Source organism: Anser brachyrhynchus (assembly GCF_964034855.1).
Source record: "Anser brachyrhynchus genome assembly, chromosome: 6".
Classification (NCBI taxonomy): Eukaryota; Metazoa; Chordata; class Aves; order Anseriformes; family Anatidae; genus Anser; species Anser brachyrhynchus.
The window spans coordinates 20664005-20687957 of NC_137700.1; the positions used below are offsets into that span (position 1 = coordinate 20664005).

Here is a 23953-nt window from a genome sequence, read left to right on the forward strand (position 1 = left end):
CCTTAAGTTACATGAATCAGCAGGGCCACTATTCTGCCTGACTCTGCACAGCAGTCTTTTAGCCAAGAAACTTTTCTGTAGGTGTTGGAATTGGAACATTTTTGTCTGAAGGAAAGAATCAGGGTCAGGGAAAAGCTCACCCTGACAAGACCGTAGCCAGCAGCAGCTAGTTCATAGCGCAGGATTACACTGGTAGCAGGGAAAAACTAGATGATGCAGTTTCACATAACGATCTCCAAATGGTGTAATATTTTTTGAGAATGGGGTAGCAGCCTTATGGGGAAGCAACTATCCATAAAATATAGGTGTTTGAGTCCCTGCTGCAATAAACATGGAGAAAGAACAGAATATCCTCATATTCCAAATATTTTCCTCTTGAATTACTCCCCTACTTCTGAAAAGGAACTCAAGTCCCAACCAACCCAACTATTTTATTTTATTTTATTTATTTGTTATGTTAATACAGTAGTGGAAATGTCATACAGAACTAAAGTAATCATCCCACAGCCTGGAGACCCAGCTACAGTAACCTGCCATTAGACCTGGTGCTACTCTAACTAGGGAAGGGTTACTTCTTACCGCAAGGAAGAATCTGAATTACCTCTGACAGAAATAACAAGAATACATCAGTGTTTATCCTAGTACACTAACTGGACTAAAACACAGATTTAAGCTTTAAAGTGGACTTGAAACCCCAACAAGAGCTGAGTGTCTGGCTGCATTACCATGCCTGGCTTGCTCTAAATCTGAGCTGGATCAACCCTCCTCGAGCACTGAGCCCCAAAGCCATTCAGCTGCATACAGCCACCCTGCCACCTTCCTTGTGCTGACACCAAGTGCCTTAAGTGCAGGGCTCATGGGATGAGGAGTCCACAAGACGAAGGGGTTAGGTATTTAGGAGCGTGCCTCTCAGATATACTAAACTGTAGTTTTGTAGTGAAATGCATGGATCAGCCAAAAGAAACAGCCAAGAGACCCACCAGAAGCATGAGCTATGATCCATCCTTTTGGAAAGTAACTTAAGCACGTGCTGCCTCCAGATACAGAAACTGACTCCAGGCATGCAGCATGCTCTTCCTCGGAGCCATGTCCCAGCTGACCCCATTTTTAGCCATTTTTAATATTCCATTAAAGGAAAATAAATATATTGCCACTTCACTTTTTTACTTGTTAGCTTATGAACCAAGGAGACTACTGCAACACAAAATTTTGTATTTCAGCTCTAACGTCAACGACAGACTTGCACCTCAGTCTGAGATTTAAGAGAATCCGACAGCACCTAGGCTAGAGTACAGGGCTTACCTTTCAAGAGCTTTTCATCACTTACCACAGGGCTGACAGAACATGGCTGGAAATCAAGATTCTCTTTAAATGCTCCTCTGTAATATGAATCTGGAAACCAGCTGTGGAAATCACAGCCCCAAACAAAGACTGTTCGAAGCCATGCTCTCCAGGGAACCCCCGGGGGAAGAGGACATCCCAAACCTCTGCGGGTTCTGAGATATTGCCACAGGCAACAGCAAATTGTTTTATTTCCTGATCTATAGAAATAATCAGGAGGAAATCATTGGAGTTTCTCAATCAGGAGATCTTCTGTTCAATCTTGTCCAAGACCATCCCAGTTCCTTCTCCTGCGTTAATTACCTCCCAAAATGCCAGCTGAGACCTCACTAAGGACTAAGTCACACGGTAAACCATTAACAGGTGTTACAATCACATTGCTTTGCTGTCCAGTTTTAAGAAAAGTTTTTCAAACCAGAGAGATCAAGCTCTGCTTGGGAAGATCCTGGGCTGCCAGCTGGGAGAAATCTGCCCTGGTTCTGCACTGCTGTCCTTCAGCACAGCTACCAGCCCCTGCCAGAACTGGGATGCTGCACCAGAGAGCCCTTGGTCTCACACGGAGCAGCCAGATTTGTGTTCGTAACTCAGGCCTTCCCTTGGGAGAGGGTCTCTGTGCTGCTCAGATATGACTTACCGACCCTGCACAGCAGCGACTAGGCTGGCAGGAGTGTCCTCCTCCACAGCAGCTCTCCCAGGGAAGGCGGGATGCTCCCTGCACCATGCCTGAACTTCAAATAACAGCACTACCTGTGTTTGAGACGGTGGTGCACTGCAGTGACCCCTTGTGCTGCAAACCTGCGTGCTGTCTCAGTGAGATGTCCAGATCAGCCTGGACAGACCCTCGGGCATGTCAATCGTTATTCTGCTATAAAACCAGCACAGCCTGAGGCTACGGTATCGAAGCCATCCCTGCACCACGCACTGTGGATGAGACACACCTGCAAATATGTGTATAAGGAGATTGAAGGGCTTGAAAGTTGGAGTATTGATACAATTAACCACAGACAAGTATTCTTAGTAACTCAGAGCAAATGCATCTCCTTCTCTTACAGGAGCAAGCTGTATGGCACTTGGTGCTGCTGTGCAGGATTAAAACACCATCAGTAAGACCACAGGTCTCACTTTTGATCAGAGACCCACAGAATGCTCACGATGCAGTCAGAAAATCACTTCCAGAGCAAAATGGCTTGCAATTTATCTTCTAAATGGGAAAAAACCAAGGGAAGTCAATCTGTCCCACGCGAGAGGCTTCTCACAGGCCATTACCTGCAGTGGTGCTGGGAATTTGGGTCACAGCCAGGGACACGGAGCAGGGAAATCAGAAATGCCACTGGCTAGCACACCGTGCTCCAGAGAGAGACTGCAGGGCACAGGGAAGGAGCTGCAGGGCAGCTCCAAGAGCGTTGGCAAAAGAGTAATTCCTCTGGCGTGAGCCCACGTTATTTAAACCTCCTTCCGTGCGGAGTAAATCCAGACACAGTGACAGTCCAATTACAGAAACAAGACCAACCTATTCTTCTAATGCCCAGCTCCTTTCAGTGCCCCTTAATCAAGCAGGCATTAGCACGCCTGCACAACAGACCGCATTCGCTCTGAAACTGCGGTTGCTGGTGATGGAAGAGCTCCCTCCCCTCTTCCTCCAGCTGTCCTTCAAGCCCTAAAGCAAAAAGCTCTTTGGTTTTCCTTTGGTTTCCCTTGCTTTCCTCTAGCACTTGAAGGAATGAGGTGAAACCCATCCACATTTTGCTCATCTGCCTACTTCTGCCCCAAATCATGGGGAGCAGCGGAAGCAACAGAAGCCCTGTGGTCTCGAGGCCATTCAAGCTCTAATTGCCTTTAATGGAAGGCTGTCTTTCTGAACGGTATTTTATTAGCTTTTTTAAAATACATTGTCACAGAAACACAGCAACTGATGAGAACAGACAGTGCTGGAGTGAGAAATGACTTCTAAATAGGACGTGGTGACAGACTTAATCTTCTGTGCAACATGCAAACAGACCTTGGCAAGCAAGGTGCAGAAGTCTTCAGCCTTCACCTGCTTTCCTTCCCTGATAGTTGGCACTCAAGCCTACATTTCACGGAAAATAACCCAAATGAGCTTCAACTGCAGCTACAAAGATAAAGGAAATAAAATTAAACACTCTGGGAAAGCTCTATCAAAGCCCAGCAGTACTTTTGCAAGGAGATGGGGACAGGGAGCTCAGGATGGACACAAGCCATCTCGGCGCTCACTGGGTATCACCTCCCCAAGGAGCATAACAAGATGCAGCCCTTTCCCTTCCTTGGGTGTTGTGTTTTCAAAGGGTATCATCACTGATCAGTTCTGAGCTCAATAAGCCAGGCCAGACCACGACTGATGTCACCCCATCGCTTCTGAGCACTGCAGAAGAGCACCTCTTCCTCCCACCGCACAGACCCAAGCTCATACTCCCTTTCTGATGACCTTACTGCTCAATAAGCCCTCTTCCTTTTTCAATATTTTGAGACTTTTAAGTGTTTCATGTAATCTACAGCCCTCTCTTGTCCAGACACATTCTCAGTGCTGTTTAGGTAACTCAAACATTAAGAAAAATGATCTTGACCTGTCAGGTTTAAGATACACTCTTCTTCATTCTATTTCCTGGAAGAAAAACCAAGACCTACTGGATTCCTGCAAGGCAATGGTTACTCCAGGCAAGTGAAACAGGCAGGGTGGCATAACAGTGAGCTTCCCACCTTTACAACAGGGCCAGGTTTAGTTTATTTTAAAAAAGCAAATGCTTTAAAAATGAAAGTGAGAGTCTTACTTGGGGGAACTGAGTGTTAACGGTAGCTCTAGAGACATCCAGCATAATCCAGCATGGCTCTCAAAGGACAAACCACCCCACATACCTAAAATGCAGCCCTGGAACATTCTTATTTTCCCCAGTTTTGAAATCTCCTACCTTGCCCACCCTACACATAACTCTTCAAAGCACAAACTAACCAATTCTGTCTCTTCTCGTTAGTCTGACTCCCCAGTAATTGTGGCCATGCTTAAAAACCTAAGAATAAATGAAAATACATCCTGCCTGCAAAACACTCCAGTATAAGGTTGGCTGCTACTCTAATGCAGGGTGGTAGTTTGTTTTATTCTTACAGAGACATTAAACCAAAGCAAGAAGGAGTTATCTATTTTTATTGTCTGTGGAAGCACATGCAGTTCATTTTGCATCGTGCATACTTGATTAGCAGCTTGTTCACAACAACTGGTACAGCCATAAAAAGCCAAGGGCATCGATGTTTTCTAAGCCACATTTGGTAATGTGATATGAAAGATTTGAGGCTATCTGCAGAGACTCAGATTAAAAGCCCTTGCTATAAACGTGAAGATACCTTAGATAATTCTGGCACAGTCTAGACTAAGAGAAGAACAGAATGGCAAAATTCTTGAGCCAGTTCTGAGACTCAGAAGACAGAAAACAAACAAACAAAAAAATCCTTGGCTCAAACAAGTGTTATCAATCCGTGTTTGTTTTTGCGACATGAAGGTCACATACAAGCCTTCCCTTGCCAGGTCAGTTTGACAACAAACAAGACCTTGAAGCTGGCTTCTCCCCTGCCACAGAGCCTCCAGAGCAACGTGTTCAGTAAAGAGCTGCTTCTTTCATGTGTCCATGTTACAGCAGGCAGGAACACAGGGAAGAAAAAAAACCACAAAACACCATAAAACACTCGCTGTTTCTACAAAACACAGTGAACTATCCGCCTGACCCCCCTGAACAAAGCAGGCAGTAGTGGGGACTTAGAGTAAAACGTCAAGAGCCTGGATTTGGTTTTTAATCAGGCCATTACACACAATTAGAGGGCCAAACTTTTCTTGTATAGAATTTATGCTTTTTTTACTATTTTTTTTTGAAAGTCTGAAAATAAATTGTCTTGGTTCATTTGAAAAGCGGCACATTTCCTTCTAACAGGACTGGAAAAGTACAGATTTGTAGACTTTCCTATTGATGATACAGCATCGTCTGAGGCAATCTACCAGGATGGCTGTTTGCCTTCCCCCTGAAGGAAGGCCAGAAATGCCATTCCATGTTACCGAGGGCTTCGGTTTCACTCTTTCTTGCCAACAAAACAAACGTTAAGTCCCAGCACTTCCAGAGAAGAGACTTTGCTGGGACAGATTAGCAGATCACCGAAATATCACAAACGCAAGTCAAGCACAGCAGTGTGAATACAGAAGGCATCTGATGAGCCTTGTTGAAATGTAAACTGCTTAACTTCTCTCCTCATTGGATTACATCAAGCATGAGTGTGAGCTTACCAAATACAGATGGGGAAGAGTTTGTACAGTTTTGTAATAAGCAGTGAAGAGCTGGAAGGCAATATTCACTCAAACATGAGAATATCACATAGTTAACCAAAGAATATCTCTCCGTTTACAGTTTTGAACAGCAGGTTCAATGACTCATTCAAAAAAGCCACATTTTTTAAAAAGAAATACTTCTTTGGAAATCACAGATAAGCTTATCTTTCCAAACTACTTGAAGCTAACTCTAAAATAGATGAAGTAGCAACAGCAATTGTTTACTCAGCTCAAGTTTCAAGCAATCAACAATCCCTTCTAGGGAAAGGCACACAGAATACATCAGAAAGCTCACTGCTGGTAAACCTTCAAAACTGAAAAGCAGTGATTGCAGAGAAAAAAGCTACTTACTGGATAGGACTGTCGTGAGGAAAATGTAGTCAGAAAAAGAAATGAGTCCGCATTCTCCAAGTGCATAAAAGATGCTGTCTTCATCAGCAAACTTCTCTCGCTCCTGGGACAACTTCTGTTTATTCGTCCAACCCGAACCCCAAAGGGAGAAAATAAAGCAATCAATTAAACACAGAATCTGAAGGCTTTCTTTGTATCCTTACCACCAAGCCATTCCACATACACACACCCCTACTGTCACCATTGATATTCAGTGGACCTTTTCCAGCCTTCAAATCTGTCAGAAACAGCCTGCAAAGGTCAGTGCTTCCCTATCTCAAATCAGGGATGAGGAATTGCACAACAATTGGCTAAATTTAGCTGAAATACAGATAAACTAAGTCAATCTGGCTTAATGTTGTCTGGATCTGAGAGAATATAGAGCTACAAAAGTCACGTTTTTATAATATAGGATCCAAAAAGGAAACTATTAGATTTCACTAATAGCATTTTAGTTTTAGTTGTACTTTTTAGGAGTAGCCAAGAAGGAATTATTTCACAGGAGTATAAAGTATGATTAAAGTTACTGGAAATATGTAGTGATCAGAAGGATCCAACTCAGGAGTGTGTTTAGCAAGCTCACTAAGGAGGACCAGGACCAAAACCATACCTAAACTTCCTCTCTTGCTCCCACTTTACTTCCAACACCTTGAAGTTTAATAGAAAATATCGTGTGTTTGATCACCTCACCTCCCTTACTAAGCTAAAAGTCCAAGTCTCTTTGATCCGCTGAAGCTTCAAAGACTGAAAAGGATCCGTGAAACTGTTAGGAGCTGAATTCCACACTGGTGACCCATTTTAAGAACAAGGCAGGAGGAGGCGCACACGCACACAGGAAAACAAAATAAATATAAAGAACAAGCGTGGATGAGGTTATTTCATAGAAACCAGATCATGCAGGCATAGAAGCACGGTCAAAGCAGGCTGAATTTAGGAACGGTTTTAGGAAAAACCACCAACAAACAGCACCACACGAGGGTCCAGCTACACAACTGTCCCCCACCATTACCTCTGTCTAGCGGAGATCCCATCATATACAAGACAAAGGAAAGAAAACTGGTTAACCAACAGTAAAACAGGCAGGCAAAACACAACATCAAGTCGAACAGTTAGACTTGCCAAGAGCAGGAAGGTTCTGAAGCAACCAGGTGGTTGCTTTGACCAGAGGCTGCTAAGAAGCCTAGGGCCACGTCCCAGCAAGAGTTAGCACTGAGCCCCTCAGGGTGAGGCCCCCTGCCTGCAGCTGACGTCTCTCATCTGGCTTAGTTTGGGAGAGAACTCACCATTTCGTGGGGCTGCAGACTGGGGAGGAGCTCAGCTAATAATTTAGATGAAAACTTAACCCGTATCTGGCTTGGAAACCACAAGAAAAGAGACAAAAATACAGTTTTCAGGAAAAATTTTCAGCTCTATAGATCCTATACAACTCTTCACTGCAGCTCGTCCTTTACTCTCAGGCCAGCATCAGGAATTGAGTAAGAGGCGGATCACTAACAGCAGACATTAATGGCACTCATTTCATGCAAAACAACTGATTTACGCTTGCGGGATACCAGGCTGAAGTATCATTTACTAAAAGGCTTTTGCCTCCCCTTCCCATCAAGGCTGATCCTAGGCAAAACTGGCTTCACGCTGGCACATAGCTAAGGACAAGGCAACACCAGCTGGCTTTCCTTACAGCTAAGGGAAGGATCTGTGGAGAAAGCAGCTTTCTGCAAGCGTGATTTACTGCCTCTGATCACCTTCAGCAGCATTTACCATCAACTAGCTGGTGGCATCCACCTGCTTCATCCGCTCTAGGAGCCTGTGAAGACACTGCAGAGGTCGGTTTATTAATTTTCACAGATCTTGTTTCTGCACTTAAAATTCACATCCAGCAAGCAGCTCCAAACAGCCTCCATAAGCTTAAAACCCACATCCAGAGACTAACAATAAAACGGATATTAAATTAGCTGGTCTCTGAAATACAAAAGTTTAGACAGATGGGAGAGAGAAGCATTTCTTCGTTTGCATTTTACTTTGGGCAAAGTAAAACAAATTTCAAGCCCTTACTTGCCAGGAACCTGGGGAAGGCGCGGTGCCACCGCGGTGCTCAGCCTGCCTGCAGCTAGCAAGAATTTCTCCCCCTGAACTTAACGGGGTAAAATAAAGCGTACCCGAGCTGCTGCAAAACAACTGACCCAATCAATAAGGTTTTTCAGGCTCCCAGTGCTGGGAGGACAAAAGTTTTAAAAAACGTACAGCTCCCCCATTTATTTCCTCCTGGCCCACTGGGACGCTGTGTTTTACTGCTTGGAGTGGAGGGAAGCTCTCCCCACTACAGCAAAGGCTGGCACCATCCTTTTTCCTCCCTACATTTTAGACCATATTCTCCTGAATTCTCTTAAAATCCCTACAGAAGAATAATTTTAAAAAATCCTTCACTCACTGACAGGTGGATTTGGGATAAGCTGCTATCCCCTGTCATCAGCTAACACAGCCCAGCCACTCCTCTAAGCAGAAGTCCAGCACAGAATTACAAAGAGGGTTTGGATGCCCCAGCCCGGCTCACAGTTTAACGCTAGCTGGGAATAGAAGAGGATCTGTGACGGGCATTTTGGGAGATTTGTAAGGAAGATACACAGCAGTACACACAGCCAGGCTGCTATCAGGCCATATCCCTGCTGCCACCGCAGCGCTGAACGCCAACCCTCCACCAAAAGGGTCATGAGTGGCAGCAGGAAACTGGAAAAAAAGCTTTCCATCCTCTTCTGGAGACGAGTTACCTTCATAAATTACGCGTTCAGTTATCCATTTCAGCTTTCACATTTTTTGCCCTTTTGTATCTGATCTGTATCTAATCTTCAAAGCGCTCAGTGACAAGTCAAACATCTTCAATTTAAGTTTTTTTTTTTTCTGTTAAACCCATTCCCAGAACCAGCATATTGCTTAAAATCATTCAGCGCTGCCCAAAACACATCCACAACTCAGCATTTGCAGGTGAGCGAGGCCCAGGAAAGGTCGACAGTTATGATGTCTTCTTTAACCAGGCAGTAAATTTGTATCAAACGAGCACACCAGCAAGCATCCAGATTAACACGTACAAAAGAAGGAAAAGAAAAGCAAATATACCATTGATTTCAGCACAAGCACGGCTCTAAGTTCAGTGAGAAGCTGCCAGTCTTGGTGGAACAACTCATTACACTCAGGCCAATTATCTTACAATATCACCAAACACCAACAACAGGTAAAAAAAACGTAGCTGGTTTTTGAAATACAAAGCTTGGTTTTGCCCTTCCCAATCCAGACCCAAGCCCAGCAATCAGCAGCTCAAAGACAAGTGCCTCTAATGAAATAACTGATATTTTTCCCCCAGTATTTTAAGCCACGTGGGTTAAACATACATTTCAGTGGCACCCAGTAACAGCCAACAGCCTCCCCCAGATCCCTGTGCTGCAGAAAATGAAGTTGCAAGCCATACGCAGACAATCCCCCAGACTTGTGTTTATGAACGGAGATCACAAGCAAGCAAAGCACCCAAAGATATAACACAAACTTCACATATTCTGCCCCAAAACCAATGAGTTACTGGAGCATCCCTCAAGCCAAAGACATGATACAGCTCCCAGGCACGGGCAAACATACACGAGCTGAACCGAAGCTTCCAGGTACAAACAGTTTTTTGGGGAAAAAAACACAAACATTTGTTCATTCCTTTGCTTGCTAAACATGACCTCTACTTTGGGTTAAAAAATGGCTTTTCTAGGGCTGAATGAAGAGTGAAACATGTTGGGTAGGGATGGAGCCCTGCGCCAATACTGCTGCACAGGGCGAGCACTGCAGACGTGCCATCACTTGGGATAACCTGTGGTTAAAGCATCAAAGCACATGCCCAATCTGTTTAATGCTTAATTAAGCAAATCCAGAAAAAGACATAGTTTTTCAAATTAACGGTTGCCTTCTCTGCAAAGGCAGAGATGGTCACCGAGCTCAGCGTCAGTGCTTGCTCTGCACTCCTAACGTGCAGCTAGAAAAGCCCCATCAGCAAAACCCTCGCAGATCCATTTCGAAAGCTCCTTAACGAGCAGCACTTGATTGGCCTCTTTGGGAAGAACATATTCTTGGTGAGTCACTTAACGTTGACAGTTTGTATTTCAATCTGGAGGAAAAAAACATGCACGTGGCACATTTATTCACATAACGTGGTTGTGTTTCGCTATCACCTTTGTACTCATGCGCACCAGAGCTTCAGGAATTTCTCGCCCTTGTGTGAACACTTACCAGGGACTGATGCCTTCCCAAACAACAGGAAAAAAATCTAAGTGCATGCAAGATTTTGTAAATAAGTGAGGAATTTGGGGTGAGCCATAACAATCTCCTATTCACAAGTATCATCATACCGCATTTGTTCCCTTTTTTAAAAATAAATCTGAAGGTTACCAGTACTGCCTAATATAAAACCAGGAATATTTTGAATGGTGAAGTCAGCTTGCTGCAAAGCAGTTCTCTTTCAGTCCCAACTGACCACCTTCAATTATACAAACTCTTTAAAGACATCTCCTCGTACATTTCTTTTATGGGTAGCAATAGACGGAGGAAAAGTAAAAATGCAGTGCTCAGTGTGAAAAGAAATGGTCTTTTTTTGTCACCCCACAGTAGGGGTTGTACAAAATCTGTATTGTATGTTTGCTCAAAATTTCTTCGCTTGTTCTGAGTTTGCTGGCTTTATAAGGTGAACATGACCTTCCCTATTACTGCAGTTTGGGGATATGCATCTCTAAAAATGACGTACCTCTACGAAGCAAGGGGAGATGGTAATCTAAAGGAGTGTTTGTCTGAGATGTATTTTATAGAGAGCAACCCCCTGAGATCTCGCAAATCTCCTGCCTACTTTTATTTACCCTATAAACACAGGCTGCGTTTCAAACTCACTGCTTAAATACTCAAGCTTAATACAGCCAATACTGATGAGGGGGGAACAATACTTTTATTGAACCAATACTTTTGGGGGGGTAACACCCATTATTGCTTGTGCACAGAACACGAAGCAGTACACGTGGTGATTATGCACTATTAGTGCATGATGCTGGTATATAGCTTGATACTCGGTGCTTAGCACAGCAGACAGCTCCCCTATGAATAAATAACCATAAAAAGGCCTTCAGAAGCAGATTAAAATATGGAGCCTTTCAGCCCAAATATTCAAAAGCCCTATGGGGAGAAACAGGCAGGGCAGGTCCCTCTGTGCTATGAAACAGGGACAAAAAGGGATTTGGGAGAGAATAAGGGGGTTTAGCGTTGGGTTTGATTTCCTTTCTTTAAAGCTAACTTTATAATGTGGATGTGAAATGTCATTTTACACTCCTCCTGGGATTTTATATCACTTTTGCATTGCTGAAGAAATAAACATTTTCGAATTGAGGGTTGTGATGGAAGTCATTACAGCCCAGGAAACCAACCCAAACCTCTTTTGGCAGTGGAGAAGTTTGCATTAGTAGCAGCTCTAGGTAATTTATTATGAAGTCTACATATTAACACAGGCAAATGCAAACAGAGTCTGCATGGCAAATGGAGGTGGGTGTTAGAGCACAGGAAGATGCTTATAACTTGCCCTCAGCTGATAAATACTGCAGCTCACGACCTCTCACGAGTGCATTTTAATAAAGAGCTTTTAAAAACCATCTCCTTCTGGGGTTATTTGCTTATCTGTATACACAGCGGGGCCCAAATTCACAGCTGGACATAGATGAAGTTGTTCTGCATATATCTTTCCCTCCAAATTTGAATTTGGACACATATAGAATCAAAAATTAGGCAGCAATGATTACTACGGGTGGTCTCCTGGGACTGGAAAGAGACATTTGCATTCGCTCCTTCCAGCAAGGCTGTGAATATTCACCACCTTCAAAACAAATGGCACCTGAAATGCAAGGCCAGCATTCTGAACAACCAAGGAAAGAGACACAGACTTCCCAGACCCTTCACAGGCAGCAAAACCAGTCATGCACAGGAGGAACCCCTGCTGGGAAAGCAGAAGGGAATGCCTCTGAAAAGGGACAGTCTACACTGCTGCTCCCCTCCGCTGCGGTGCCGCAGTCCTCGGCAGGGTAACAAGGTGGGCTCCCTCAGGAATTAGGGTTGTGCATCCAGTACTCACTTTCTGCTGCTTCAAACAAACCACTGGAGTCTTACTTAAGGTCACTTTTTGCCATAATGGCTGCTTAGGAATAGCTCCTTCAGAGTAATATTTGATCTTTATTGACCACACATTGTGATTTATTCAAGTTGCCCAAAATCTCTCATAAATAGGAACTTAAAGGAGGTCTCATCTGCAAGCGTGGATTGTTTTTCACACAGGGCAAAAGAAAAAAACCCTCAGTGCTGAAGACGAACTTCTGCAGCCCATAGATTTTCTACCAAAAACCACAGGAGATGAAGCTCTTCTACTCTTGCCGCTCGCACGTTGGCGGCACGGCTTACCCAGCCCTCCTGGCCTCCTCGCTGCCCTAATTACAAATGAGAAGATCTCTCCAGGAATGACAGGCTTTGCTGCTTTCCTGGCTCAGCCCTCACTTCAATTCTGCCCAAAATGGAGCTGTATTTTCAAAGTTCCTCTCTCTAAGTCAAATAATCCAAGCCGAGGAGGTGCAGCGCTCGGGTTGCTTACACAATAGCAGTTTCCCCACGCTGCTGCAGCCCAGGACTATTTTTATTACACCATCACACGCTTTTTTCCCCCGTTAAGTACAAAGGGCAGGCAATGCTCGGGAAATGAAGCCGTGCTCCAGCCCAGACACAAAGTGCCTGTAGGACCACAGCAGCATTTGCCATGGAAATTTGGTGGGGGAGGATTAAAATGAGGTCCCCGGTGTCCCAAACGATGCTTCTAAAATGAGCTGACCTCTGACACCCTTGAATTTAAATGGCTGTTCAGGTCCCCAGATGGAATATCAGGATGCTGCCTTACCGCATCTTAGGCTGCGGTACGCTTAGAAATGTCCTTCGCCACGAACAAATCCAGTGTGAAAGCACGTGGGGAAACAATTCCGCATAGAATGCTTTTAGTTTGCCCTCTAATGTTGTGAAATCAATGAAAGCCAGAAGGAAAGTTAGTAAAAACTACATATTTAGGGTACATTTCCCTCTTTACTCACTAACACTAAAAGATCTTCTCTCTGCTTCCTAGTTCCTCTTCCCAGAAACCCTTTTATGAACTCTAGCATCTAAATATCTTCCTGATAAAGTATTTCTGAATGCAGTTCACCCTATATAGGTTCTGTACCTTTGAAAACCTCAGGCAAGTTTGCAAAAATCACCTTCCCCAAATTCACACATATTCAAGTACCTGACATTTCCCTCAAGCTTTTTACAAGCTTTGGCCAGGGCAATGCCTGTCCTTTCTCACAAAATAAAAATAATTCCACGGCTTCAAGCAAAAAATGTCATTTTCCAACACAGACAGCCCTCTGCTGCCTAATAAAAATGGAAACAAGTCAGAGGCCTCAAAAGGCAGGAAGAAAACAGGAGGACAGGAAGATACACCTTGGAGCATTGCTCGAAGATGCTTCCATTAGTACTAAGTTACCCTGAGGACTGTGTTCTGAGCAACCCAGGCTGGAGTATTGGCCATAAATCCTTTAGGCCACATATTGAGAATGCCTTCAGGATTATTTCTTAAAGGAGCAGGGAAAAGGGGTCAGCATACACTGTCCCTTTTACATGAAAAGTGCGTATCATGAGGTCTGAAGCACAAAGTAATTAAAGCACATGCTGTCTGCTTTGTACCTGCCAGAAATCCTGGTGGAAGGGGAGAGGGTTAGAGAAGGGAAGAAAACGAGGGAATGCTTGGTTACACCAAAACCAACGCATCATTAGAAATAAGAAACAAGTATTACGGATTAGTATCTGGAAGAAACCCCGCTGGATACCTAGAAACCAGAATAAAAGAGCACAGATGGCAACCAGAGCATTTTAGCAGGATCTGCTCAACGAACCCTGTGAAAATGAGCAAGAGAATTAGTGGTACAAGACAACAGCAAGTAGAGCTCCATCCATACAAACAGGCCACAACTGTTTGGTAGAGGAGGTGGGAAAGGATAAAGTGTTCTGTATGTGGAGGTAAAGCAACACACGTGTCTACAGGGATGTTTGTGTGCCATGCATTTACCTATGTTAAATGTAACTAAGTGTTCTCTTTAATAAATATATATATTCTTCAAAAAACAAGAGAAGAACCTGCAGGTTAGCGTCCACACAGGTCCTGGTGAACCACACGCAGTAAGTGGCAATGAGGATCAGAAAAGTAAACTCAAAGCTGCCAAGCAAAGCAGTCGAGGACCACATTTGGCTGGGAGAAGAAAGCTAATGAGCAAACAAACCCAGAAACATGGGCAGTGGTGTCAGCAAGGTGGAGAAGAAGCACGTCAGTTCAAATCTCAGGTTTGCTGCTATTTCACAAGATCAGCATCTCTGCTTGCTTTTGCTAAGTGATGGAAAGGAGTGATCTTCCACCAGCTAGTCACAACGCTGTGGGGGATGGCAGAGAACTTAGGTTCAGAAGAGTGAGGTTATTACCTACATAACATGTCCCTGCTTGTTACGTAAACATGACTGGCACTATGTAAGATCAAAAGGTAAAGAAATTTAAAAGCAGGAAATCTGAAATTAGACATTGATGTTTTGCATGGACAACAGAGCTGGACAGGTGAACACCTTGAGGTATCTCCAAGGCATAAACCAGACAGCAGCTGAAACTGGTCACACCAGGGACGCTTATTGCAATCACTCTTATAAATGACTATGGCAGGAGCTCGAACAGTTGAGCTTACACAACTCCTCAACTGTTTCACTGCATCTAAGGAAAAGTACTGAGGATCTCGCTCAGCTAATGAGCTCAGTAAGTCAACTGTACATGCACATTACACTGCATCCTTCTGAAGGCAGGTTTCAGAGGCACTTAAACATCACAGTAACTCAGAGCTCTCATCCAGCGTCAGGCTCCTGAATGAAAGCAGGACTTGGAGCTTGTCTCATGGCAAGCCTGGGTCTACAGCAGCTTACGTCACTCTGCCGGGTCCCATGCCCCAGCCTGAGATCATACACAAAGCAAGGGGCCCCAGAAATTCTAGCTAATGAATAAAGGCCCTTTTTTATTCTATGTTTTCAAAATTAGCAGCAAGATCCTTTAATCCACCAGAAAAACCTGTACTAAGGACGATCCATCTTCCTCCAGTCCTTTCTGGGGGGATTCTTCCTGGCACCTGAGATGCTCTTTAAATCACCTGGCATGAAATCTTCCTCTTGTATTAATTCCCAGCAGCCCTACAAGGCTCACTTTCAGGGCAACTCCTTCCTGGACCCACACCTGCAGTTACAGGGCCTTGTTTAAGCTAAACCTCATACTAGCCTCTTACACAAGCCTGCCCACCTGCGTAATGGACTGAGCTATGATCAGAGAGGCTCTTCATGGTGGAAGTGAGTTTCAGATGTTTCAGTGGTCCTTACCTGATTCTCCTCTCCTTACACTTCAAGCTCAACGAGAACATCAAGGATAATCAACATGGAAACAGGTGTACTTGGAACAAATAGCCAAAAAAAACAGAACACAAACTTACAATGTAAGTGAGCAGCCACAACATCTAGACATGCTTAGAAATTGACCACCTTCCCTTGTGTGAAGTGGTGAGGACTGAAATGGATGTCTGCAGGCTACTGGCAACCCTACCACCTCTGGTAGGGCCTGAATTCTTGCTGACCAGGGAGGGAAAATTTCTGCAAGAATTAGGCACAGAAACTCAAGTATTTGCCCTTCCCTTCATTTTGTTATTGCTGTGTGTTACTCTAGGGCATCCCAAAACATCTAGGGATGTAAATACAACTGCTGGCAGGAAATACTTAATTCATAAGCTTAATTAGAGGGCAGTGAAAGCCTCTATTACTTCCTGTAGCAGTGGTTGCATGAAGGCAAGCTGTTGCTGGTAACTCAGGGACTTTTGCTCATATTAAGCAGCAGCAAGACATTTTCCCAACAGGAGAACGAAAAGGGCAAGTCAAGTTTACTCAGTATTGAAACTAATAAGCCAGGTAGGTTTTTTTCTATGCTGCGCCTCCACCACATCCATTTTCTGCCTCCACTCACCCCTTTAGCTCAGGCTGTGCTGCTGAAAGCTCCCTCCTGTGGCTCAGCAGGATGGGGACCGCAGCAAGCAGCGGCTCCCTCCATCTGCACAGGTGACAGACAGGGCACGGCTTTGCTCTGAACAAGGTGGACATGCAGCTCACTTTAGACGACCACTGCTAACAGCATCACTTCAGAAGATGAAGCTTGTCAATCATTAACACGTGAGACGAGAACATCAAGTAAACAGTGCGTGAAAAAGGACATTTTTTAACAAACCCCATGCTACAACGTGTGTAACACCAGAGAAGCTTAGGCCACATGACGGGTGCTATGAGACTTCTGTTTAGTAACGTGAGAGCTTGTTTATCACGATCATCTTGCTAAACAAGGATGCAAGCAATTAGTAGTGAAACAGTACAACACATCGATTTTAAAGCCTGATGCGGGAAGAAAAGCTCCATGTCACTCTCCAAACTGCTTGCTCTGAAGCCCTGATGACATGACACATGACACAACGGGGCGAGCAGCACATCTGTAATTAAACAGGACTTCGCTCTGAACAAGAGGGACACTTTTCAAGATGGTACAACAGCAGGGACAAGAGATTTCTGCTGCAGCACTGATGAGCACAGTGCTTTGCTGATAGGTTAAAGAAAGCATTTACTGCAAGAGGAAGAAACAGTTTAAAAATGGTGCAGATGAACAGTTGCAGTCTGAGCACCTTAACTTCACAGCATCCGAAGCTGCAAGTTAGATTTTGCCTGGTCTCACATCAGCCTTTGCACTAAAACTGTCACCAGCCTCCATGCCTATCACGGGAAGGTACTTAAACAGAGTTCAGGCTTAATATGAACACTCCGAAATGTTGACAAACTGATTTATTTCTCCCTCCTACTGAATGAACAGTGATCGATACCTCTTATCCTCTAGTTTCCTGAGGCTTGCTTGCCTGGGGGTGAAACAAGCAAACAAAAATGGAGCCAGGGACAGCGCTGCCTCCCTGAGCATTCAGCATTTCAGAGAAAACTGAGTTCATGTAGGCAAACAGATTTGACCAAGGATTTTCACTGGATGAACGTCTCTTGGGTTTTCGGTCTCATAATGAGTGAAGGAAAACCATCCAGGCTCAGATTACAGGAGCCCAGCTCCCGTTAATAAGGCAGTAACATTTACCTCCCTCTCCAGCCACTCTCTGAATTATCACTAAAAAGGAGCAGGAAGAGGGGAAAAAAAAAGAGGTATTGTAGTCTCAGCATAGCACTCAATCCCATGCACAGCAAGATGCTTCAGGAGCCCCACACAATTACAAAAGAGGCACACCCCTGAAAATCCTTCGGCAAGACCAGTCCCACTCACTGCACAGCAGCCACTCAGTTGTAAATAAAACTTGTGCTGTGAAAGGAGCAGTTCGTATCTGTATCCTAATGGCGTGGCATTTACATCTCAACCATTCATGCTCAAAATTCACACCAATACTTGGAACTCTGTACTGTGTTATTTATGTAAAATGCAACTGGCTGCACAGCTGTTTCTATTAATTTATAGAAAGAATCAGTGAAAAAGATTATTTACCTGCAACCCTGGGCACAAACCTTTGCTTGGAAATAAAATTAATTCTCTTTTCTACTCTTCAGCAGTACCTAGCTTGCATATTCCCAGTACTTTCTAGCAGCACAGCTTGTCTGTCTGAAAGCTCATAATCATTTCACCTTAAAAAGGCAGAGGAAATTTCCAGTGCACAAGCCTATTAGTTTCTGAGTGCATGCCTGTGCCACAGGTCCCATTACCTCCACGTGACATCTGTAAGGACGTTTAAGGGAACAGCAGACCTCTCAGCCTTCTGTTGGAGCTCATCATCTCCGCCAACGCACGAAACGAGAGCGCCAGAACGGCATCTCCACCAAGGCAGAGCCGCAGCTGGAGAAAGTTATCTCCAGGTAGAGGAAGGAGGATTTGCCTCCCAGGAGGAATAAGTAGGTGGAAACAGGCAAGGAGGAAGAGATGCAAAAGGAGTTTTATCCCTCAGGTGCCACTATGCGACCCAAACTTGGATGAGGAGGGTCAGTCTCACAGCACCTCAGGTGGTGCTTCACCGAGTAAAGGTTGTTTGTTTTAAGCTGAAACCCAAAGCAAGCAATAAAGCGAGGAGAAGATGCTATCAGACACATCAATCTACTGTCAGCTTCTTCCTTTACCAAGGGAGAGCCAAGGCCAATTTTTTTTTTTAACGCTCTCCTCCCATTCCTGTCTCACCTGGACATTACCACGACCCTAACAGCCAGAGGCAGACTCAGCCAGTCCCAAGGCAGCTGTAAGCAGACAGCCAGCCAAACAAGAACCTCTATTTCTTCGCTTCCCGCAGAGCACGCTGCTTCCAGGATGTTATTAGACCATGGAAAAATAGGTCCCGGGAGAAGATAATGAAGTCTGCTGCAGTACCCTAAGCCTGCTGCCTCACTTTCAGACTCCCCAGCTCAGAGCACGGGGATGTCCAAGCACAGCTCTGACACCTCCAAGTTGTATAAAACAATTTCACTTGTCTACAGGTCAGAGAGGAAGACGGTTAGTGTGTAAGGCTACCAGTGCAAAGGGCTCCACCCTTCAGAGATGTTCACCACGCTGAAAGGCAACAGCCTGAAAGCACGGCTGACAATGCCCAGCCAAGCACAGCACCTCAACCACCAAGGGGGCTTCTCTGCAGTAACTGCGTCCATCACCCCTGATGGGGTCGTGATTCAAGCCCCCAGTGCTGAGACACTTAAGAACAAAAAGTTGAGTCCAAACTGTTTGCCTTGATCTTGTCCCCAGTATAAGAACTGATGGCAGAGTGCTCAGGAACAGAAGAACTATTAGCAAAAAAAAAAAAAAAGCATGGCTTTCAGCTTTTCTGCCCTACAAACAAATCTTGTTTATGTAAAGCCTCAGGGAGGAACAAGATAGCTTGACAAGATAAAACGATGCAAGCGAGCTGATGTAAACCAGCCACAGAACAGAGGAACTTTCGGTACCTTGCAAAGAAAATATGTACTTTATTTTTTGGAAGCTTGAAAAGCAGATACAGTGATTGTGGCGGTGGGGACGAAAACAAGTCTTTGTGATTCAGTTTTTTGCATCAAAACCAGCTGCCAAACCACCACCTTCCAAGTGCCTGTTTTTCATGCAAAATCTTGCTTTGCTGCCTGGGTAAGCAGAACACTTGCACACCACAGGTGACAGGGACCTCAGGTGTTTGATCACCTTTCTTTACCTTTCCCTACTAAACGAAGGAAGACACGGAACTGCAGGCATTCAGCCCTTGCTGTGTTGTACATAAATCTTTAAAGCCAAGTTTCCTTGTTGAAGCTTTCGGGAAGCGCCTGACATGTCAGGTACATCACTGCAGCAAGGAGGGGACCAGGTGCTGACTTCGCTTCGGAAAAACGCAAGTTTGATTTCCGGATGACACAGAGGAAAAGAAAACATTGCTGAATGCTGCAGTACCAGTCCGTGCCCACGGTGATATAATGGAAAACAAACCTGCAGTGACCTGCAGCAAGTCAATATGGGCTGGTAGTCCTGGGGCCAGAGCTACCTCTGTACCAGTGGGGTTTATGGTGTGGTTAATCAAGTCTCCCATTTGTATAACAACAGGTCGAATGCTACACGCCCCATTTACACTACATCAGAGCATGCTCAGCATTTTACCAACACGTATCACGACAGCACAAGCATCCAGAACAGTTGTGTACCACTGCAGAAAGGACCTAGGGTTCAAAAGGGGAATGAAGTGAGGGTATTCGGTGGGGTAGAAATACATGCTTGGGATGCAGAAAGAATCAAGCGTCTCCAGAAAACTGGAGACAAATCTGGAAGGGAAGAGTCAAGTGAGTTTTCCCTGAAAATGCATAGCTTATGGGGCTCTCGGTCATAAAGCAGCAGTGAGGAAATGTGATTACAACATATAATTTCCTGGCGTACCAGTACTTAAAAGAGGCAGAAACATTTTGATTGTAAACACTGAGTGAAGTTCCCTTTCATAAAAGCATTTCTCATTCACTGTCATTATATAAAAACACTGCAATGCTATCAAACAACGGGAAGCCTAGACAATACTTGAATTTACACCTATACTGAGATAATAAAGAACTCTAGGTTACAAAGGCTACTGAATAGTATTTGGTCTGATGTGCTCACCTTCCCATCATAGCGCTTCACTATGAATTGATCCAGCCCCAGATCTGAAAGAGAAAAGAAAACTATTTTTAAAAAATGGTCTTGGAGTATAAAAGCAAGCATTTCTTGTGCTTTCTGGTTCAATAGGGATTAGAAAGTAAAACAATGTGAATACCACCACTGGGAAGTACAAGGTGAAAGAAATGTTTTAGTTCCTTGCACATTGCATTTTGATCACAAAAGATAAATTCATTGCATCAGAATTCACAGCATCAGAAAAGAAAATCCTCATCTAGCAGGGACAATAGCAGCAAGGCTGCCAGCACCTCTCTCAAGTCTGAAATACCCACCTCAGAAAGGGAGATTTCTGCTGTTAACAGGTAAAGATTTTGCCCACGATGCCCCAAGTAAATGCACATTAATGAAACTTTTGTTTTTTTGAATGGTTCACAAATGGAAAACAGAATTGTTTCCATAATTGGGAATTCTTCATATAAATCCAAGCCTTGTTTGTATTTTCATATCAAATTGTTCATAAATAGTCAGGTGAAGAAATGCAACTGCATTCATGAGTGCTTTAGCTAGAAGGGTATTTTGGAGGGAGGTTATTTGTACTAGTAAATTCAATCTCATACCATGACAAAAGTATTTCTTTTTACCCCTACTAAGGGAAAAAAACCATTTGCGGAGTTAAGGAGCAGAGCCCTCCATCTAATCATCCATGCCCAGAAGGCTGCACATATACTGACAAATGCACAGATGAGCAAGATCACAAAAACATCAGAAAGATTAATTATTTGAGTTTTGCAATACAAATTCAGAAAGATGCATCCTGAGAAGAGATTAAGCAGAACTCGAACCAGGCGCTTCCAGTAATTCAGGAGCACGAGGGCCAATTTTCATTTCTCTGAAGAATAAAACCCCTAGGAACAGCCACATCCTCTGCATTTTCTGCCACTGTTTATGATAATTATCGCTTGCTCGTTTCAACTTAAATTAGATAAAAGATGGAAAAACTAAATAAAACCTCTTCTATCTCATTTGGAGGAGCAGTGAGCAGCCTGGTGCATCACCTGTGTGTGAAGGAGGGTAATAAAACACTTCTCACCTATTGAAAAGGTTCGTAATGGTACAGTGCAGAAAATGGAGTTACTCATCACGCCAGGGTGACCTCCTCAACCTTTCTGAACCAAAGCAGCTAGAACTCCCCCATCACCAATTTCAGAGGTCAAGACAGCTGTCAGAGGGCTTTCTGCGCTTGTGAATATTCAAGCCAGAAAGCACCTTCTCACCATTTTGCATGCCTGACAACAGCCTGAAAATTGCATATTCAAGCACTTTCTGAGTTTAATCTTCTTTTCTTCAGAAGAATTTTGTTTCTCCTCAAAGTTGCGCGCATAAATGCAGTAGGATCTATACTGTCACATTTCGAGGCAGGTTTTGTTTAATACAACGTGCTTATACATATATACTAGATGCTACCCTAGAACATATCCCTGACAGGCCAGCATCGTATACATACTCACTGAATGCTAAAAAATGACATAAGTTAAAGACAAAAACAGAAGGCACATCTTAATGGCAAAACCCCTCAAACTGGGCACTGTTAGGAATGCAAACAGGTTTCAAAATGACCCAAAATGAATGGATGTTCATGGAGATGAATGGGAAGAAAAGACGAATGAGCACTTTCTTTGATATATACACAAATCCGTATAGGATTCTGTATGTACATATAGGAAGTTATTAATAAACAGCCAAATAACACCTAAAAAGCCCCAAAATGCAGCACAAAAATGTGTCACTTTTGCTGTCCTTTTCCATGTCGCTGTATCAGCACGCACTGGAAGACAGCATTACGTACTGCCAGCACAGGAATGTCAGTTCACGTTGGTGTTTCATGCTCATCCTGACTCCCAGCTATGCACAATATCCCTTCTCTGCTGCATTACCTAAGCTCCACACTTAAATTCATCTATAAAATTCCCCTTGCAATAGCTCCTGACCAAGCTAATACAAGAACTGTGAAAGTTAAGCCACAAAGGCATGTGTACATTCAAGGCACACGGTTTTACTGCACACACTTCCCCTTTTCCAGTATTTTTTTACAGGTTTAGCTACGTGTTTTTCTGCAAGTCCTTAATCTTAAAAGTGAACAAAAGGAAACCAAACACGCCTGACACCTGTGTTCTTCCTTCTTTACATTACATACAAAAAACCAAAAGGCTTTTCATCAAAGACTTTTAAAGCAGAAATTCAAGGTATGCATAAGGCTGGAAAGCCGATGTGGGAGCCAGCAAAACGGAAGCGCTGCACCAAATCTGAACAAGGAAAGCAAAGAACATTAGTTATTAAATTTCTGTTATTCAAAAGGCGGCATGCTAAGTTAAAACCACTGCAGGATTCAGTAAACGACATGCAGGCTGGGTTCATGAAGCAAGTATCCCCTGGCTGGGCTATTACTGAGGAGCTGCAGGAGCACAAGTTAATAGGCACACTTCACAGCGGAAGAGCTTTTCCAGCACGCGCTATGAAGCAGGGGCTGAAGTGCCATTCTCCCAGAAGAGGATTAAAGGATTCCTTCCAGGAGATGACAATGAAAGCCAGAAATTGTTTCAGGGGGGTGCCTGCCATTAAACGCCCCTGCCGCTGGAAGCCAGGGCAAGGTGCACCACAAAGGCTCCTGATGGTAGGGGGAAGACTCTCCAGTTCGGCTCCAGCGCTCATTTTGGCATGACACAGCCCCTGCACCACGCACAGAAAACACCGGGAGCACCCGAGGCATGAGATGGGGAACAATTTTTTGGTACGAAGCCTTCAGCAAGCCATTCAGAAGAGGTAATGGACCCGAACTCTACGAAGAGAAATGAAACAGCTCCTTAGCACATTGTCTGAAACACGCAGTATTGCTTGAACACGAGCCCAGTATGAACTCATTTTGCAGGCTGCGTTTTCTCCTGCAAAGTCATCCCATGCCAAAGCCCAGACCACAGCCTTCCTCAGCGTGATCTCATTACAGCTCCTTCAGCCTCCTGAAGGAAACAAACGCAGAGCTATGACCTATCCTGAAATGCATCTTTTATTTCCACCAAACACCATGCAACACCTTGCCTTTCACCATGTACCCAGATTATCAACGCTCCTTTTGCTTACCCAGCCACAGGTTCTGCAGGAGCCTGAACGACTTGCAATGATTTCCAAATTCCCCTGCCATAGCCCGCTTATTTGTGGTCTTTAAGTACCACTTTGTATTACTGCTACGATTTCTGACAGCACCTAAAATACAATCAGGAGCTGCCATGGAGAAGCCAAAGATGTGGCATCACCATTAAGTGGTGCTTCAGGTTAGACTGACACCACTCCACCACCAATATTAGGAATACAGGACTCCATTCTTAGTCGTTTGATGGTAGTTTCACAGCACTAAAAATAAAAATGTTTCCAAATAAATCAAAATGACTTACACTCACTGCCTGCCACGCTGGGGGAAAGAGGCCGGTCAATAGCAGAGCCGTACTGTGTGTGCTTGCTTCTTTCATTTGGAGGTAGGAGGGATGGTTTAGAGAAAGGGAAATAGATATAAAGGGAAAAAACACCGAACCTGCTGCTACTCTCGTTCAGCTCTAATAAAAACCTAAAGTCAAATG

At 44.2% G+C, this 23953-nt stretch overlaps 1 protein-coding gene across 4 annotated transcripts in view; it reads right to left on the reverse strand.

The window, feature by feature from the left end:
- Nucleotides 1-23953, reverse strand: part of MICU1 (mitochondrial calcium uptake 1) — a 97026-nt gene that overhangs the window by 33018 nt on the left and 40055 nt on the right. For 2 of the 4 annotated variants that reach the window (XM_080598372.1, XM_080598374.1), the window contains 3 exons: nucleotides 20328-20371; nucleotides 7339-7404; nucleotides 6017-6131 (listed from right to left, as the gene is read on the reverse strand). In XM_080598372.1, coding sequence (XP_080454498.1) covers nucleotides 6017-6131; nucleotides 7339-7404; nucleotides 20328-20371 — 225 coding nt within the window. Of the gene's footprint in view, nucleotides 1-6016; nucleotides 6132-6245; nucleotides 7050-7338; nucleotides 7405-20327; nucleotides 20372-23953 lie in introns of those variants that run through there. The other 2 variants (XM_080598373.1, XM_080598375.1) reach the window with 2 other exon arrangements.